General features: G+C 44.6%; 2 protein-coding genes across 2 annotated transcripts in view; one reads left to right on the top strand and one right to left on the bottom strand.

Annotated features, from left to right (window-relative positions):
* LOC119390394 (uncharacterized) overlaps window positions 1-7,716 on the top strand; it is a 164,017-nt gene extending 156,301 nt beyond the window's left edge. The window contains exon 3 of the mRNA XM_049414822.1: window positions 7,417-7,716. Coding sequence (XP_049270779.1) covers window positions 7,417-7,644 — 228 coding nt within the window. The 3' untranslated portion in view covers window positions 7,645-7,716. The remainder of the gene's footprint in view (window positions 1-7,416) is intronic.
* Window positions 1-18,253, bottom strand: part of LOC125758250 (uncharacterized) — a 220,036-nt gene extending 201,783 nt beyond the window's left edge. The window contains exons 1-2 of the mRNA XM_049415266.1: window positions 18,166-18,253; window positions 9,414-9,615 (exon numbers count right to left, since the gene is read on the bottom strand). Coding sequence (XP_049271223.1) covers window positions 9,414-9,615; window positions 18,166-18,198 — 235 coding nt within the window. The 5' untranslated portion in view covers window positions 18,199-18,253. The remainder of the gene's footprint in view (window positions 1-9,413; window positions 9,616-18,165) is intronic.
* Between the last annotated feature and the right edge of the window lie 2,374 nt (window positions 18,254-20,627).

The following is a 20,627-nucleotide window of genomic DNA, read 5'->3' as shown; positions in this document are numbered from 1 at the left end:
CCAACACGCTCGCAACGGCCCGTATCCAGCGCTCTCGCCTTTCTTCTTTTACGACAACTATGAAATCGGTAAAACTGAACGTTGTTATTCAGTCTTTTACGTCCGTGGCAATTCACAACGCAACAGTGCGTCTTTTGCGGAGTTTCTTCGTAGCGTGCGGAGGGCTCTCGTCTGCTGCTGTTTTCGCCGTCGTTCAGGCGAGTGATCCAGCAAGCACTTCACGACGGTTCGGTGGCGCGTCCGACTAGCGGAGAGCAATTCACAGCTCTCGTTCTGAGTGCTAAATGCGCAAACACACGCGATATTAAGCTCAATCGTTGTTTCGCACTCGCTAGTTGCACCTGGTCCCATAGCAAACTGTGCAAGAGAGTCGGTCTATGCACTACTCAATACTTCTCCGACAGGTGGCGCCACACATCTTGGAAACTCCAGAGTCTGACGTCTATAGCTACGCGAAATCGGATCTCAAAGGAGTCAGGTCCAAACCTAACATCGTATAACATTCCTGTTTGCTGATATCGCATTCATTGCTTTGCCCTTCCGGTGAAACTGCGACTTTTAAAAAATTATGGTGGTAGCGTATTGAAGTAAAATATGCACTGCTTTCTTTTAGGCGGCACGTGGCAACAAGGGTATTGTGATGCGGGAAATGTACTCAGGGTTCCTGCATCTTCACTGAAAACGTGAAGTGTGCAACTGCCTAAGACCCAATTAAATAAATATATTGCGGGAAGGACCGCAAAACTGATTCTACGAAACCTGCCAGATGATGTTTACTCTTGTTTTTCACTCATGTTTAACATTACTGACTTAGATTTCAGCTGTTCGCGTTTGAGAACTTCTGGTTGTGTTGTAAGAGATTACGTCCGCACAAGTGCTCAAAACTAATAATCAAAGTTCACTGCTCTAAATTTTGTTTCTACCAAAAAATCAATAAAAAAAGGTAACTCATTGGTCATTGAACACATAATGTGTCGGCATAATAGGAAATTTATCGGCAGGCTTTCTGTCGGCCGCGCTATGACCTGGCTAAGCGTTACACCATAGTGTCAGCGTGATACGCCTGATGATGTATTGGTGTTTTGTGGCGCAAGGGCTAAATGTGGCGGTTTCTTCACCGCCGGAAGCTTCGCCGGCACCGGCACCGACTACTACGATGCGGACACCTTGCCGTTTCTCTTCTCAAATCACGACGCCTTGGAAGAGTGCATGTCGAGTTCGTGTTTATTATGTGCATATTGAAGCCATCTTTGAACGGGATTCAGCATATGCTGTGTCCAGCTGTATGTTCACTACTACAGCTACCAGGAAGGTTTAATCATGTTCATGAGCGTTATTCGCCGGGATTTAGACGCGCCACCAGGCGTCGATGTAGGTGTGTCCGCATCAAGTGGTGCTATAACTGCCAAACACCAATAGACATTCTGCAAGTTCTCCTTATCAATGTGTAATAAACGTTCAACAACTTCTGCGAGGACACATTTCACTTTTTTGTTATACCGTCCTTTATGATGAACGGATGAACCATGCTTTTTGCCAAAACAGCCAAGTCCACTTTAACTGAAACTGAGTAAATGCAGTATTTTGCTGCTTACAATATAGTGAAGCCTACATCGACAATTTTTTGGCCATTGTGCTCATGTCACCAAAGTTACTCAAATCTCTACTGTGGCTAAATCTGTGTAGCCCACTATAGTCGGCATTCAGGAGTCAAATTTGGATTTGGCTCATATAGATTGGAACATTTCACTTAGACTTGAATTAGCCGCAAAAGCAGTCTAAATCGCAGCGAATGGACGGTGTATCAACATTTTACGATAATATGAACACTATATTTGTGCTTCTGTCAGTGCCATCATTTGTTGCATGGGCGTAATTGTGGTCCTTCCTGGCAAAAGGGGCACCATTCTGGACTGTCGGCAGCATTTTCGTGTTTTTGGCATCTATTGAAGGCCTTCTAAAATCTTTCAGCTCTTCTCCTTCTTCTTCTTCTTCTTAGCTCCTTTATGGCGCGCCGTCTCGGATTATTTCTTCAAAGATAGATCGGTGCTCGATGTCTTTATTTCCGTCGTCTTGTATTTCAAATACACCGTCTTTGAGAGAAGAAGCACATAATATTGTTCTGGAAAGATCGAAAAGAAAACCTAAGAGCAAAAAAGGAGGAAAGCCGGGCTCTTACTCCTTACATTTCAGTATTGTCCTACAACATCACTTCTTCCGGTAAGTATCAACTCGCCCCCCACTACCCCCAAAAATTTGGAGCGAAAACACGACAGCGAAGCTACCAGGAGAGAAATGAAACGGATTGCAAGTTGGTTGCTTTGATCACAGTTGTTGACTCAGCGCTGGTTTATTGGATCTGGCTCAGTTTGAGTCAAGCATTTAGAGTATCTCCTCATTTTTGTTTTCGAAGCTACTTTTTCAGTTTGCGTTTGAATGAGGAATTGTTCCATTTTGATTAGAGTTGTTTTAAAAGTGAAATAAATTTAGGTGCACTTCACGCTCCCGTGAAATTTAGCCCAGCTTCGGTTTCTACATTTGGCTTTTTAAAAGAAACCCGCATATGAAGTCATAATTACACAGTTATCAGAGAGATTAGTAACACAGCACCGCAATTGACGTTGTCCCAAGACTGCTATTGTATACACCATTTCCCGGACACGCTCAAGCGCCGCCATCTTGGACTGATAACGCTGCAGTTTTGTGTCCTTATAAAATAAACAGTGCTACGGTGAACTCGCATGCTCGAAAACGCTTGGCCGGTACATTCAACGTTTCATGACCATGACCATTCCATATTACGATATAGAGAACAGGTAGAACAATCGCTTATCAGTCCAAGATGGCGGCGCGCATGTATCGAAAATAAAATCGTGTATAGGGTAATTCCACGTAAGATCGAACAAACGATGGCTGGTCGACCTCAACGATTTATTTCAGAATTTTATATATTATTGCCTGATGAGTGGAAAGAAGAGATCCGCAATTTGTTTTGCCACCAAAAATTTTTTCGAACCGCAGGAAATCAATAATGACGAAGAGGTGGAGTGGAGCGCTCATCCGCTCTGCTGTTTTGGCGAACTTTCGTTATGAATTGCACAAATATATTAAAGTAGGTAGCTTAAATTTATTTACCTAAATATATGCATGTTTTTGCTTCTGCTCAGGTATTTTTAGTTTTTATGTGTAGTGTAGATGTTTTTATAAAAAACCTCAAATATGGCCCAATCGGCAAAATTTTCTTTACTTTGAAGGTCTTTATCTCAAAAAAGCCTCGTAGCAGAGGTACAAAAATTCTGCATTACGTTCTTCGCATGCTTATCTACCAAACTGCAAAATCTTGTATTTATATAACTTTTCAGTAAAGAGATATGATCGGGCTAAGTTCAAGAAACACCGAACAATAGAAAATTCTGACGACAATTAAAAAAAAACGCATTTTTTAAATTTCTTAAACTTTGTCCACTTATTCTCCTCCACATAAGCTTTCACAATCATTGAAACATGTTGCATAATGTCGTTGCACTATAGTTACGGCCCCTCCAATGAGACCCTTAGGCAAGGATGGGCAATTCCGACTTCTTGCCCAGCAAGTGTATAAAATGTAGGCAGGATTGAATTTCTTTTTATTAAAAGGCCAGCAGGTACCTAAAAAGGTGTCGCCGGCACCGAAGACGTTAATTTTGAAAATACTAGGTCACTGCAGCGGCCACGAGCGCGGAGCTACCGAGTAGGCGCGCGCGCACCCGATATGCTCGTTGTAAGAGACGGCGGAGTGAGAGCTCGTTTTCGCGTCCTCAGACCGATTGAGTTCGAAACAGCAACACCTCTCGGGTGACTTGAACGCACGTGCACCGGTAGTCGCAGTGATCTGGTTAATTGCGTCGATTTCTTTTTCAGGGGGCATAAGAATGTCATCGTTAAACTGTGCGTTCCGTGAAGATCTTTCATTGCAGTGGTAGCAAGCACGCGTAGCACAAGTAGTCCGTCTCACTGACAGTCACTGATCTTTCGGGCGTTAAACGTTCCTTCAAAGCATTTAAGTCTAGGTCGGTAACTCTGCGAAATTTTGACTTCTTTGCAATAATTAAAGGAGTACTGACACGATTTTGAGACATCGCAAAAGGGACTTTTTTGCTTGGTTGTTATGCAGTGTCCACGCTGTCCACACACTGGAGTCGGAGAACAGGTATAAAATATTTTAATTTAACTTTGAAGTTTTCGTCGCTGAGCATTTGAAGCCAGCCACACTGCAAGGACATTATCCCGACAAGTCAAGACAGTTCCTCCGAGTTCGCGAGTTCTGCGTCCTGCATGCAGCCTAAATCGTAGAAATCACTGTCAGGGTCACTGGACGACAATTCACTCATCGTTGTCTATTGCACCACGAGCAGATGACGGATTTCCCGCTAGTACGTCGCGAATTTGTGTATCTCCGTGACGTCACACTGCTATGAAACGACACTGAGAAGCCATCCCCTCGATATCGAAACCGAAAGTGTCTTTTTAAGGTGGCGCTAATTAAAATATATAGGATGCATTCTCAGGCACCACAATAGTCGTTTCACGTTTCTCGACACCAGTATTTTTATTTAGAGCAACAATCCGAAATTTTTTTAAATTGGTGTCAGTACTCCTTTAAGCTTCTTGTGCTTCGAAGGGTAGTCTCCATAATAGACTCATTCAGAGCTATACTTTCTTGTCATGAGACGCACAGGAGGAGTAGAGTAAGAGCGAAGCACAAGAACTATCCGCGCCGAATGAAGTGTGAACAGCGCACCGAACGCGCGGCCAGTTCACGCCGTCTGCTGCCGACATCTAATATAGACAAGCGCATCCGGTTACCGATAGTATTGCTTTTCTTTCCTTTGACAATCCATATTTTGCTTTGCCACTGGAGCGCCACGTTCATGCTTTCCACTGATCGCAACTGGCGCAGCGCAGTTTCTGTGGCAGCAGCGTGCGTGAAGCGAGCGCTCATAGCTCCCTTATAGAGTTTTCATCTTGCTTCCATCTCCGCCGTGTTATCAGCGCCTAGCTGAGATGCGAACAGAGGGCGGATAGAATAGCGAAGCTCTAGTGCACATGCGTTCAAGTCACCCGAGAGGTGTTGCTGTTTCGAACTCAATCGGTCTGAGGACGCGAGAACGAGCTCTCACTGCGCCGTCTTACAATGAGCATCTCGGGTGCGCGCGCGCCTACTCGGTAGCTCCGCGCTCGTGGCCGCTGCAGTGACCAAATAATTTCAAAATTAACGTATTCAGTGCCGGCGACACCTTTTTAGGTACGTGCTGACCATTTAATAAAAAGAAATTCAATCCTGCCTGCATTTTATACACTTGCTGGGCAAGAAGTCGGAATTGCCCATCCTTGCCTAAGGGTCTCATTGGAGGGGCCGTAACTATTAGTGCAACGACATTATGCAACATGTTTTTAATGATTGTGAAAGCTGATGTGGAGGAGAATAAGTGGACAAAGTTTAAGAAATTTAAAAAATGGGGTTCTTTTTAATTGTCGTCAGAAGTTTTCATTGTTCGGTGTTTTCTTGAACTTAGCCCGATCATATCTCTTTACTGAAAAGCTATATAAGTACAAGATTTGGCAGTTTGGTAGATACGCATGCGAAGAACGTAATGCAGAATTTTTGTACCTCTGCCACGAGGCTTTTTTGAGATAAAGACCTTCAAAGTAAAGAAAATTTTGCCGATTGGGCCATTTTTGAAGTTTTTTATAAAAACATCTACACATAAAAACTAAAAATACCTGAGCAGAAGCAAAAACATGCATATATTTAGGTAAATAAATTTCAGCTACCTAACTTCAATATATTTTGTGGAATTCATAACGAAATTTGGCCAAAACAGCAGAGCGGATGAGCGCTCCACTCCACCTCTTCGTCATTATTGATTTCCTGCGGTTCGAAAAAATTTTTGGTGGCAAAACAAATTGCGGATCTCTTCTTTCCACTCATCAGGCAAAATATATAAAATTCTGAAAAAATCTGTGAGGTCGACCAGCCATCGTTTGTTCGATCTTACGTGGAATCACCCTATAGGGTCCTTTCCGTAGAAGTTTCATGCAGTAGGCGGCTCGATGGTAAAATTCATGACTGCATTGTAGAATGCCTGGGTTTGGCTCCAGCTGGAAGCGTTATTTACGCACGAGTAAAAGCGCGCTCCGCTGCCGACGAACGCGGCGGAAGCCCAGATTAAACAGTTAGGCCGTCTACGTCACGCCAAGTGCTCATGCGATAACGTCGGTCTGCTTGTGAGGCTTGCCAATGAGGCAGAGTGTGAGCTGCGTGCCTCCGAGAGCAATTGCGTACTTCGACTTAACTGGCGTGCTCGCCCGTGTGCACGCGCCGTACACTAAAAGAGGTGATTATTACACGGATCATACCTGTGTAAGTGCTGTACTTTCACCGCTTATTTCGCATTGAATCGAGAGAGAGCCTGAAACCGATTCGCTTGATTCGCGTGCTGGAACAGCCATATTAATGTACAGCGGCGTTTCGTATAGTTAAGCGAAATCGAAACCCAAAGGAGTCAGTCCAGACCTAACTTCGTATAACACTCCAATTTGCTGTTATCGCATTCACTGCTTCGCCTTTCCGTTGAAACTGTGACATTTAAAAAATTATGATGGTAGCGTATTGAAGTAAATATGCAGTTTTCTTTCAGCTACGACAGTGGGAAGGGTGAATCTAACCTGTGAAATGCTATGATGGTGTCTACAAAATGACTTAGTTTAAAAATTGTGCAACTACCTAAGTCTCAAATAAAAGGTATATTCGCGGTAGCGCCACAAAACTAGTTTCAAAAAACCCACCAGATGATGCTTACTCTTGTTTTTCACTCATGCTTAAATTTACTGACTTACATTTCAGCTGTTCTGTTTTGAGAACTTCTGGTTCTGTTGGACGAGAATATGTCCGCACAAGCGTTCGAAATTATTAATCAAAGTTGGCTGCCCTATATTTGGTTTCTACCAAGAACTCAATGAAAGAAAAGTAGCTAATTGGGGATTGAACACGTAACGTGTCAGCAAAACGGAAAATTATCGGCGGGCCATTTGTCGGTCGCGCTACCACCTGGCTAAGTGTCGCACCATAGCGTCAGCGTGGTACGCATGATGATGTTGTGTTTTGTGGCGCAAGGGCTAAATCTGTACAAAGAGCGCCTTGTAAGTTTATGCTGGAATGAGGATGAACCATGAGTTAGGGTGTGCCTTTGATATCATGGCTGCAAGAAGGCTGTAAACATGAATCGTGAGCAAAATATTCATAGCATTTTTCCTCCATCATCTTCACCTGTACACAATCATCATCACCGTCAGTGTCTTCTTTTTACGGGGAATTGGTCAGGCGGCTCGGTGAATAAAGGACGTCGAGCCCACGACATTGCTGCTGTCTTGCAGAGTCGTGGAGGCTGCTCTCGATCCCCAAGTGCTCTACGACGTCGAATTCTCCTGGAGCTGCGTTCGGGTCGCCGTTTGCTTCGCTTCTCCGCTGTCATGGCCCAAGAAACGCTGTCCAGGCCGTCCGGCACAACACCCAACCACCCGCTCCGGCATGGACCATCACCGCGCGGCAGCGGGAACCACCCATCGTTGGTCTCCCATGCGACGATGTCCAAGTATGGCTGAAGGAGTATGACATGGCCAGTGTGTACAACCAATGGCACACGACTCAAAAACGTCGTCACGTCGCCTATTATCTCTCAGAAACTTGTTAAGAGGGCGATTACGAAGCTTTGCTTCAAGAGTGCCCTAACGAAGTCGTGTGACCATATGGTCCAATTCAGTTTCGATCAGCAAAGAAAGAGGCTGCTGGATGCCGGGTTTCCCCAGGCTTTGCTTGTCTCCGTAGCTGAAGGTATCTTAAGGGACAGCAAAAACAAATACCGAAAGTGGCGAGAAACATTTGAGCAAGGGAATCGCACAAGGTGTTACCTTACGTACACGCGGTCTGCCATAATCTGAAAAAGATTGCTCAACGGGCCAATGTGCGCGTACTCTTTTCGGCGCCAAACAAGTTGGAAAGGCTGCGCAAGATTACGACGAGGAATGCAAATGAAAATCGGGTGTAGAAAACTATAAAAAAAAATAAGTTTGTTGATTGCGCTGAGTGTGTGGTGTATTGCCTGTCGCTATCTTGTGGTCGCAGCTACGTCGGAAAACCGGGCGTTGCTTGAATGACCGGCTGCGTGAGCATCATTACAATGTTAGAAACGTGGCAGGTGGGTTCTTAGCAATACATTGTAAGAAGTGTGGTTGCATGCCTTGTTCGACACCTGCAGAGTTCTGTCTAGAAATAGAAATCTACTTACACGTGAGATAGTCGAAGCAGGAGAGATTGAATAGGTTGGTGACAGGTGTGTTGGTATGCCTTCTATCGCGCTGACGAAAAAGGAATTTGATTTTCTTGGTGTCCGTTTTGATGCGTAGTAATCTTGCTGTAATTCTGGCAGTAGATGTGGTCATGGTTTTGCCCTATAAGTAGCGTCGAGATCACAAAATAAACTGTTAAAGTAGCGCTATGTGTGTGCGTGTGTGCCTTCATTGTGTGTTCGTCTTCAGTGCACTTTTACTCTTCTTAAACCTAAAACACCACCTTAACTTCGTAATTTCCAGCAACATTTTATTCTGTGAGATAGCCCGTGCAGGTAAGGTTTGTTAGGTGTGTACCATGAAGCACCAGTTTGTTAAATGTGTAAAATGTAGTGTACAATATTCCTTTGACGTGTGGTATGTGTACGTAGGGCAGACTGGCAGATGTATAAACACTAGGCTGAGAACATATGTCGGGTCTGAAAGGTCGCCCTAACACACATTTAGCTTTGCACCGCAATGAGTGCAGATTCACGCCTTGTTTTAGTAGCACCATCATGGAATACAGACATCGCAATCAAACTTCGACGAAGATAGTGGAGGCCTTTTTCCTTGACAAGCAGAAAGAAAAATGTGTTAGCCACCTTTCTGTTGCTTTCTTGAGAAAGAATTTGCTGTTGTCATCTGTACGGCATGTGATCACGAGCTGCGCCGTGTGCTTTTGAGGAGTTTTTTTGACCAGATCGCGCAGATTGGAGGGTTGTCAAGTGAAGGATTTCAAAAAAATAAACTAGTGCTTAGACTGCGCTCGTCATTGCGTATCTCGTCCTTGTCTCCGTGTGCTTGCGCGAATCAGTGAAGATGAATATGTTCCAACTAGGCCGACTTGCAGTATTGCTTGAAGTAGACAAGCATTTCAGCATTTCAGCGATTAGGCATGTATATTCTGTGGCTGGAAATATAACTTGCAGCTGTGCTCAGAAATGGTACACTGAAGTCGCCGAACTGGTACCAGGTCATAAAACGACATGCATGCATGACAGAAAACGTGCACGCTACTGAAATGCGCAAGCTTTCTTGCTGACCTCTATCTGCTTCCACTTTGTGTGGGGACAATGACTGCTGTGCAGGCTTCTGGCCGCCTTCTCCTACAAAACGATTTGTTCCCGTGAAGCTCCTATGCGCGCCGGCATCTGTCCACCATATTGCGTTGGTGAAACTCCGAACCAAATGGAAGTCCTTTTTTGAGGCGGCCCTTGAGAGCACCTCACCGTTAGGCAGGCCAACCTGCACAGACACAAACGAAAAATTATTTCTTTAGCAAACAGCACTGTTTAATTCATCCCAATGACAATAGGGACGAGCTGAATTTCAAGTCTGAACTACACATTGAACTTAAAAACATACCGTGAACCCTGCTGATACATTTTTGAAGGAACCGTACTAAGCATTAAACTTTAGAGCTGGGAAATGAAAGAGATGAAAACACGAAAACTAAAAAAAATAATTAGTGCTGAACTGCACAGAATTTAATTCGTATTCTTATGCGTGAAAAAACTGTGCGTTTCTGGAGGATTTGCCATTGCAGATAAGCATGAAAGGTTTTCGAGCACCTTCAGTATCATATCCTCTAAAAAACGCCAGGCCTGCGCTGAAACCGCAGCACAGTCACAGCGAAAGCTGGAAGAGCGGCGTTTCTAGAGCCCGTTGTAAGCTCTCTTGGGGCTACTAATACAAGCACACTGGCAAGGTACCCACTACGCCATAAATCACAATTTTTGTGAAGATGGGAAGCACCTACTAAGCCATTATCGTCATTCTGCGAGAGAAGCGAGGCACCAGCTACACGTCTATAAGGCATCCTGCGGACTTTGTTGATGCTGTGCCTGATGACGATGAAGAATTATGGCGGAGGCCTTTGCAATGGATTGGAAGCTTTAAAGGCCCACCAGTTATGCAATTTGCCTTGGGTGACGCCCGGTCGCTATTTCCCTCTCCCGCTATGCTGTATAACATACGTTGACGTGGGAGAGAGACGAAGGGGGGTCGAAGAACTTTACTGAGACCCCGAGGAAATGGATCATGCGCTTAGGCTTCCTTGGCACCAATACAAGTGCATTGCGAGGAACCCACTACGCTATAAATCACTGTAATTTTTGAGAAGCAGGGAAGCAGGCACTATGCCATTTTTCGTCATTCTACGGAGAGCCGTGGTACCTGATAAACGCATTTAAGGCATTATGCGCTTTGTTGATGCTGTGCCTGAGACGATGAAGAATTATGGCGGAGCCCTTTATAAGGGTTGGAAGCATTCAACAACCTAGTTGCGCAATTCGCATTGTGTGACGCCTGGTTACAGAATTCGCGTTGTTACTGTTCACGGTTACCGGCATGGCTCAGAGGTTGAATACTCGGCTCTCACGCAGAGGGCCCAGGTTTGAGCCTTGTTCCATCCTGTAATTTTTTTGTTATCTCGTTTTCTTTATTTCGAGCGATAGTGGTTACGCACCGGCGGCGGCGGCGGCGGACAACTACGGCGCCAAAAACGGCCGCTGAAATGATCTCATAACAGCTTTCGCTGTAAAAATTTATTGCCAATAGCCGAAGCCTGACAAGCGATCACTTATGGCAATACCTTCGTGACATTATCCCCAGATGTGTCAGTGATGCTGCGCGATAACATTACGCTATTGGCACAGTGCCGGGCTGCCGTGGCTGGTAGTAGTAGAAACGAATACCTCCCATAAGTGAACGTATCCCGAAAAACTATCGTCCAAGAAAAGATTCTTGCAAGACCAACTTCTAAACTGATCACTGGTGCTCGCATTGGCATACTCAGCCTTGATCTAGCCGATGGATAGAACCGTAGACGTGAGAATGGCATCATCTACAGAAATGTGATCATATGCGATTCCGTTGACACGTACAGTTGGAGGCATGAAAAAACTAAGCACATGCAGCGCACTCGCACCATGCTTGCAAGACCACTACGACGAGTCAACTACCCACAAGAAAAGCAAAGCCAGAGCAAAAAGACAGCGGATTTCATCAAATAATGATGAATACACATGCGACAGTGGCAACAAATGACAACCTCAAAGCCAAGGGTCTCAAACACGCGGCCCGCGAACCTTTTGCTAGTGGCCTGTGAATTCACAAATAATAAACATTTGTGAGTTTTTCAAATTGTAGTCGAATTATTTTCTCGCCTATTTCGATTAACAATACTTTGTTCAGCGGGGCTACAGAGACGCGACTGATCTCAAGCATCTTTTTGCTGAGACACCCCATACGGTCACTATGTTTAAACATCACCATTGAACAAAAACTCTTTCAGAATTTAGCCATTCTGCAGATCGGTATCGATATCTTTCTTGCAACCAACGTCAAATCCCCTGTGGATATGACCCATACATGAGATATGGGAAAGGCATGCTGCCAAATAACAGTGTTATATGGACATTTTGTTCAAATCTCTCCCCGCTCCGACTTCTTCACTGTCCCGGCCAGGGTGTCGGAACGGAACGAAACCGAAAACGAAAAACGAAAAAAAACGATATTTTTGACCGGAACGAAAACGTAACCGAAACTTTATTTATTATTTCGTTCCGGAGTGAAACCGAAATTTTTTCAATCGTTTTTTCGGTTCACGAGAAAACTGCACAGTCCGGAACAACTGAGCTCATGCAATGTGAGCATATCTAAAGGTACAGTATTAACGCGTACCTCAGGCAGCAATTCCAAAGGAAAGATATGTTGAAATAGTGCGAAAAACGAAAACAATGGTAACCAGAGATGTATATTAACGCAAGTGGACTCTTGCGGGACTTTCACGCAGGCCAAAGTGGAGAGGGCATTGTCGGCGCTGAAGTTGTTACAACGAAGGCTCTTATGAGATCACAACAGCTGATTTTGGCACCACAGTTGTCCGCCGCCGCCCGTGTCCGTGACCACTGTCGCGTGAAGTAAGAAAAATGAAATGAGAAACAAAGTTATACGATCGGATAGGATTTTAGCCGCGCCCCCTGCGTGGCAGTCGAGTTTCACCACACTGCCCCTGGTGCTTATAACTCCTTTGCAAAAAATACTATATACAGGCGTCATGTCGGGCAAGGAATCGTGTTAACATTTGTAATACAGCGTGGCAGAAGAGTACAACGACAACCAGCCATCACACAATGCCAATTCCGCAAAGAGTGTGTGGTTTAATGCTTCCCACCCACTGCAAAGTGCTCAGCTATAATTCATTGTCATCAGCTACAGCAAAGCGCACATAATGCCTTACATGTGTAGCGGATACCACGATTCTGCGAAGAATGACGCAAAATGACAAGTGAGAACTTCGCTACTTCAGAAAAATGATGATTTATGGCGTAGTTGGTACCTTGCATGTGTACTTGTATCAGTTGCCCCAAGAGACTCTACAACGCGCTCTACAAAGTCCGCTCTTCCAACTTTCGCTGTGACTGTGCTGCGCATTCCGCGTAGGCTGGCTATCTTTTTATCAGAACAGCGGTCTCGCACATCAGAGAGTACACTCAATGACGTGCTGTCTGAGATGGCTCACTCCCTTGACACGAAGCACTGAGCCCACTAAAAATCGTGATTGAATTTGGAAAAAATAAATACTATGACTTTGAAGGGTATTATATTGGTTTGTGCTAGTTTGTAGGAATTCATCGTACAGTTACTCCGCTCCTCTGAAGAACGTGTTTTACCCTTGTCCCGCTTTCTTAGGAGGAAGGCAAATAACTACATCACAAATCAAATGTTTTTTTATGATTACTTTAGCTTCAAATTTTCCATAAAAAAAAACGTACGAACCGTTACGGAACATTTTTTTTCGTTCGGAACAGAAACGGAACGGAACTTTTTGCTGTGGAACGAAACTAAAACCGAAACGAAAAACATTTCGTTCCGACACCCTGGTCCCGGCCCTTGTTGCACTAATTTGCGGACTGCGGCCCGCTAGCTGAGATGAGTCTGAGACCTCTGCTCTAAGGCCTCACTTTCGCGAGCGCCCAAACAAGTTTACAACCAATTATGTTATAGACGCATCTTTGCAGTAAAAATCTGAAATGCTGTTTGGTCGTGAGAACCAGCAGAACTTTATGGGTTTTCCTTCAACAACTCATGCAGCTAGCTAATCTTACGGTCAAGCCAAGCCAAGCCGGTCGGAAAGTTAACATGGCCGCTCTCTTCCGACCAGCTCCTAGGTACTTCGCGAGAAATGGGATTCCCAATATATTGGACCCTATGGAAGCTATGCCGGGACCAGCGGGAAACGATGAGAACGAGCCAGGGAAATGCAGCGAGGAAAATACCAGCGGGGCTCTACTGAGCCAAGTGCAAGCTTCAAAATAATATTGAAACCAGTGTGTCGGAACAGAACGAAAACGGAAAACGAAAAACAAAAAAAAAACGAAATTTTGACCGGAACGAAAACGTAACCGAAACTTTAATATTTCGTTCCGAGTGAAACCGAAATGTTTTCAATGGTTATTCGGTTCACGAGAGAACTTCGCAATGCGGAACAACTGAGCTCATGCAGTGTGAGCATATCTCAGGGTGCAGTATTAGCGCGTACCTCAGGCAGGAATTCGAAGCAAAGAAGCCTTGAAATTGTGCGGAAAGCGAAAACAGTGGTAAACAGAGGGTTTTATTAACGCAAGTGGATTTCTGCGCGCCTGTCACGCAGGCCAAAGTGGAGAAGTTTGTTAAAGCGAAAGCTGTTATGAGATCACAACAGCCCGCCGGTGTCCGTGACCGCTATCACGTGAAATAAGAAAAAATAAATTAGAAACAAGTTTCTAGGGTCGGGTGGGACTTTAACCCACGCGCCCTGCGTGGCAGTCGGGTCTTTCACCACAGTGCCACGTTGGTGCTTGTAACTCCTTCGCGAAAATACTCTATACAGGTGTCATGTCAGGCGCGAAATCGTGTTAACAATGTAATATAGTGTGGAAGAAGAGTAAAATAACAACCAGTCGTCACACAATGCTAATAGCGCAAAGAGTGTGTAGTTTAATGCTTCCCACCAGTGTGCGGAGTTGCGCTCCTGAATTGGAATGACCGGAATCATTCCACAGTTTCGCCACCCCGGAAAGGAATGGGAATGGAATGGGGACCACGCTTGGAGGAATGTAATAGAAATGGCATTAAGAAACTTTTGCACGGAATGGATGGGAATGGAATGACGTCTTTTTTCGAAAATAGAGACGTTTTCGTCTACGTGCTCTTTCCAAACTTCAAAGATTAGTAGGTCAGAGTCACGAATTAAGCAGTATTTTTAAAATGGTTTGGCTGATTACAAGCACGGTACACTTATAAGCAACGCACCTATTACAACTGAGGCATAAGTTAGTGTACAAACAGTTGCATTATCCGAGCAGATACTGAAGGGGAGAAACGAATTATCCCTGCGCGTTGGTTTCTCATTTATTCCCCTTCACGAAAGTGCCGAGTACTCTATGCGCAGCCGGATCTTTATCCACGAGCAGTTTAGTACCTGGCACACGTAAATAACATTTGCGACATGGAAGACATTGCATACCTGCACGCAGGCGAAAAAAGAAAGTTCTCTCACCCCATCCATGCATGCGAGGCGCGCTTGATAAGCGTGCGTGCGGACGAGCAGTGCGGCCAGTGTAGCGCATTCGATGCAAGGCAAAAGGTACGCGAGGCGGTGCACTGTTCCAAGTAATACCAGCAAATCTAGAGGGTTTTGTTTCCCATTAACCAAATCTTAGTTTTGTACATCGTGGCATCGTGGCAGCCTCGTGGCAAAACTCCTTAGTCTTTGAATACAACTTTGGTCAGCATAAAAATACCTTATGTCGTCATGTTAGTATTATCATATTTAAGCTTGAACAATAATAAAACCTCACCATTCGTTCAACACGCTGACCATAGTAGGGCGATTGGACTGCACGAGATATTTCACCAAGCTAGTATCGCTCGGCCTTGGTAACGTGTTTGCGTACTTTTGCAGTTCCTAATGCATGTGATGTCATCAGCTTGATGGGGCGTTTTATTCTTTACCTAAAAAAAAACTATCAAGATGGCTTTCCTACTTTGAGAAAAAACAGGAATGGAATGAAACTGCCCGGCCATTCCGGAGTGGGAATGGGCTAAGTTTTTTTTTTCATGCCGAGGAAGTTGAAAGGAATGGAATTGCGGTAAGTTCGTAAGTTATAATTGCCCGGAATAGAACTAGAAATGGAATGGAGGCGCCCATTCCGCAACACTGCTTCCCACCCACTGCAATGTGCTCAACCGATAATCCTCCATCATCATCAGCCACAGCACAAAGTGCACAGAATGCCTTACAGATGTGCAGAGGTCCAACGATTCTCCGAAGAATGACGAATAATCACATCGGTGAAACATTCGCTACCTCAGAAAATTTACGATGACTTATCGCGTAGTGGGTACCTTGCACGCGTACTTGATAAGTTCCCCCAAGAGACTCTACAACGGGCTCTACAAAGTCCGCTCTTCCAGCTTTCGCTGTGACTGCGCTGCGTGTTCCGCGCAGGTTTGGCGATCTTTTTTATCAGATCTGCGGTCTTGCAGATCTGAGAGTGCACTCAATGACGGCTGCGTCTGAGATCTGTGCTCACTCCCTTGACACAAATGTTGAGCCCACAAAAAAATTCATATTGGCCTTTTGAGAATATAAATACTATGGCTTTAAACGCTATACTGGTTTGTGCTAGTTGTTATGAATTTGTTTTTCAGTAACGTCCGCTCCTCCGAAGAGCGTGTTTACCCATGTCCCACTTTCTAAGTGGAGGGCAAGTAACTACATCACAAATCCAGTGTTTTTTTGATTACCTTAACTACAAATTTTTGCACACAAAAAATAAAAACAACCGTTACGAACCGTTACTGAACATTTCATTTTTCGCTCCGGACAAAAAACGGAACGGAACTTTGTGCACCAGAACACAAATACAACCGAAACGAAAAACATTTCGTCCCCGACACCCTGATTGAAGCTACTCTATGTCAACAAGGAAGTAGTAATGATAACAGTGCAGCTAGCCCCATAATTATTATTCTTCTCCTAAATCGTATAATTTTCTAAGTTTCACTTGCATTATCCACATAGTATTTCTTGGCCTGAATTGTACATCTTGTTAAGTTTCACTTTATACTTGGCCAGGTTTCAGCGCTTGATTATAATTCACCAGTTAAGAATGCCTTGCGAGGTACTCTTTATACTTTGTCACACTGCACATTCAGTGTTTGATGAATACTGAATGAAAGATACATATTAGTCAACAGTCAAAATAAGCAGTTCCATTACGTATGAATATTCTCAGATCATTCGCCTCAAATGCTGTGAGAAAATTATTATCAAAATGTCTTGTGCAATTGAAATTTCTCAAATACTAAATACATAATAAAAACTGCTAAGTGATGCAATCAATTTCGCCAAAGGCGTCGCCATTTCTTAGCCAGCTTTTCAACAGAAAAAATGCTTTTTGTTTTGCTAAGAAGTGAGAATGGGCTTTCAGAATTGCTCTCTATAAAATACCGCTTTCATAGTTGGCAAAATACACAAAAGAAAACATGATGGGCTGTGTTCATTGGCCCAGCAAGAGATTTACAGGGGTCGCTTGGAGGTTCGAAGGCCACCACCTGAAAATTATTGATACCTGTTGTATGTACTGACTGTGCGTCTTCAGAATTGAGTAATGGCCGTCTACGATTGCGTAAATAGTATTATCTCTTAGGGCAAACAGTAGCTTCATCTTATTCAGTAACCATTGGCGGCATGCATTCAGAAAGAGTAATCACCATAATGAGTGTGTCAATAGCAACAATGCGGTTTGTCTGCATCGGTGCGGCGAGCAGTAATTTATTTCGACTCCTTGTAACGCTCACGCTACGTCACAAGTGTGGCAGACGTTGCTGTATTTTAAGAGATATTTCAGGGTGTTGTGCTGCAGCTGCACATTTGAAGGATGACAAAATGCCCTCATTCTAGCAAGTGCTGATCAGTTACCGTCGAAGCCTTGCACAGATTTTAAGCTACAATTCAGCATTTGTCGCTTTATAACCACGGTGAATGATGAATACAGTGGCAGCACAATCTAGCTTGTGTTGACCCAGATCGCCTCATGCACAGTGAATGCAGTAGCTCACATGATGTTCCTTTTGAATAGTAAGATAAGCCATCCTCGAAGGTAAGTTCAGCTTCTGAAAGCTGAAATACACCTTCGGTAAAGGCTGGGCACGGATTATCAGCATACCTCACGTAGCACTAGCGAGCAAAGATAACTACCAGCACCTCCTACAATTTTTTAGCTTTATTGAATGGTACCTCTGTTGTCGCTCTTACCACGAAAGCATTATTTTTTAGGGTTTTGTCGAGACAACGTGATTATCAGGCAACATGCAGACTGACTGGGCAAGAACTGGCAATTAATATACTCTGCACCCACACATTCATCGCTGCTTGGGTAGGTAAGCCGAAACCCGGCACAAGACCAGTTATTGCATGAGAAACAAGACGCAAAGACATCCTATGTCTTCTCACGCAGCTATTTAGCGACTAGCTGATGTGCACCCCTTGTTACTAGCTCACAGAAAATAAGCAACAGCGCGAACGACAGAACAAATCATAGATATGGACTTAGCACTGTAATACTTGCACCGTAAATGTAGTCCGAGTAGAACAGCGCTTAGTCCTGTCATCCTGTGGTTCGTGCTGTTTCTCGTTTCTTATGGACATGTACAGACTGGCCCAAATAAGCACTCTTGTTACTATTTATTATCATGATAGGCTACGCACCTATAATACTCCTTGGGGATCCTCAAATATACTACCTCTTCATCCTTGCTGAATGAACACTGCGACATGTCAGCATCAGGGGCAGCAGGCAGTGCGACTGCTAAGGATGCAGAACCAGAAGAGGCAGCAGAACCAGAAGAGGCACCAGAAGAGGCAGCAGAACCAGTTAGTGTGGCTGCAGGATACGCGGCATCCTGCAGCAACACTTTGTGCTGAACCTGTTCATGAAGCGAAATCAGCGAATGCCAAAGTGGTATAAGTCAGGCTCCACATGCTTAGTATGCTAGAGTGAGTGAGTGAATAAACTTTATTAAAAGCCCGGGCGAGGCGGGAAAAGTTGTTATTATACCTGTAAATGTAAGAGCGCAAAGAAAATATTTTGCAACATCCGCAATTGTTCAGAAAATAATGATGCCATTGTTTGCTCAGTGTTGCACTTATGCTCCAAAGATTTGTTTCAATTTTTAGGTGCCGTGGATACACGTGTTTTGCCGGACTGCGGCAAGTGAGATCAAAGAAAAAGCATGACAGCGACCTTTGAATGAATTGAAGCACTTCTACATCAAATTTATATTCAAAAACTTTGCACTGTAGCGCATACTGTTAAAGATGACCACTTTGGCAGAGACATTATAGCATAGACTGCTTGTGACATAAGTGGTCGGAGCAGCAATATACACACCATTAGTGGTACTGAACTGTAGCTCAAACAACATTTTGCCACAGCTGCACACACGCATAAATTAATGCATATTCAGGAGCATTTGCCATTTCTGTCGGCGAATGAATCCTGCGGCTTCCATCGTGCACCAAGAAAATATAGACGTAGAGTACAGTATTCCAGATGCTACGCATAATATCAATTACGTTACAACCAAGGATGCTAGGCCGTTGTATCTGAAAAGCTTTTGAAGCAAAAAATTCGGCAGATCCCACGTACCGTGGAGTCGGTGTTATGCGAAGCATGCGGCGGGGAGGTGACTGTGGCGTAATTTTTTTTACTGAGCGACAAGTTACAAAAATGACGCTAAAGATCTGTATAAATTTCACACGCACATATATTGTGTTCAAGAGCCGCATATGTGTTATATAACCAGTTGTTTACCGTTGGGTAACGCTGCCAACGGCAACGTGGTTATTACCAACACCAGAAGCGGTAAGCTGATATGCGTTTCACGAACCCATGTGCATGAGTGAGTGAGTGAGTGGATAACTTTAATAAGTTCCTGGAGGTGTCCGGGCTGGGTTCCCGCCTAGGAGTCGGCCGAGAGACCGTATCTCTCAGCAGCTTCCTTGGCCTGCTGGATCGCCCAGAGTTGATTGTCTAGTCCTGAGCTGAGCAGCGCGGCCCGCCAACGCCCCCGAAGGTCCTCATTGGAGGCCGCGTCCCTAGTTTTGCGAATTAGTGCTGGACACTCCCAGAGAATATGCGCTAGTGTGGCCCTATTGGTGCAATACTTGCATGAGTCGTTTGAATACAAATCAGGGTAAATGTGCTTCATAATTACGGGATTAGTGTAGGTGCCTGTTTGTAATTGCCGCCATTGAACGGACTGGGCCCGGCTAAGTTTTGGGTGGGGCGGGGGGTATTCCCGTCGCTGAATTTAGCGATATTACCCATGTGCATGTGTGGAAAAAGTTCTTGACCATTCTTGAACAAGGTCATCATCTCCGTGATCAGTGAGCACCAGCAGCTGGTCATGACTTGTTATAGGATCCGGTCGTGATCGCGGTGACGAAGGGTCCATGTGTAGTGAAGTATGGGGTATAGTACAGCTGTTGGAATTCGAGGATGCCTCGGTTATTTTGTCGACTAATTGTCGGTCGATAGAGACGGAGACAACCCGGAACCAGAAGTCACCCTTCGTGTAGGTGAGGTATAGGCCGTGGAGGCTGGTAGGCCAGGATAGTGCCACGTAGACCAACATCAGTGGATGGCGCTTGTCGTATTCGTAGACTACCTGGACGTATGTGGCCTACGTAGCCTAGTCTACAAAGCGGCTGTTAATCAATCTGGCATCATCCTCGGTTAGCATGAGGCCATCGCCCAGCCTCGTAAGAAATGAAGAGGACACTACGTCGTTCTGGCGGATTAAGTGCACTTTACGGTGCGGTGATGTGGATATCACACATAACTTTCATTCATGTATTCCTCCGGGGTCGAGCAATGCTTCAATATAGCTTGCTGAATCATAGGAATAGAAATGTAATGTTTATTAGACTGAAACAAAAGCGGAGCCAACACTGGAGCCACATACATTAATCTGATATGATGACTGTATCGTAGGAGTACACATCGTAGGAGTATCACGTATTGTTTATTGCTGTGCTGTAAAATTAGATAGCAAGCACCACAACCACAATTGACGTTGCATCGATATTACGCCTGCGTAGGCTGTTTTGACAAACCAGTTTATAGAACTGGCGTGGCTCCGTGGTAGAATAGCTGACTGCCACGCAGAATGCTTGGGTTCGATTCCTGCTGGGATCCTAATTT

The sequence above is a fragment of the Rhipicephalus sanguineus genome, chromosome 4, assembly GCF_013339695.2.
Source record: "Rhipicephalus sanguineus isolate Rsan-2018 chromosome 4, BIME_Rsan_1.4, whole genome shotgun sequence".
In the NCBI taxonomy this organism is placed as follows: domain Eukaryota; kingdom Metazoa; phylum Arthropoda; class Arachnida; order Ixodida; family Ixodidae; genus Rhipicephalus; species Rhipicephalus sanguineus.
Note: the sequence above shows the minus strand (reverse complement) of the source record. Positions and strands in the feature narration are given on the sequence as shown.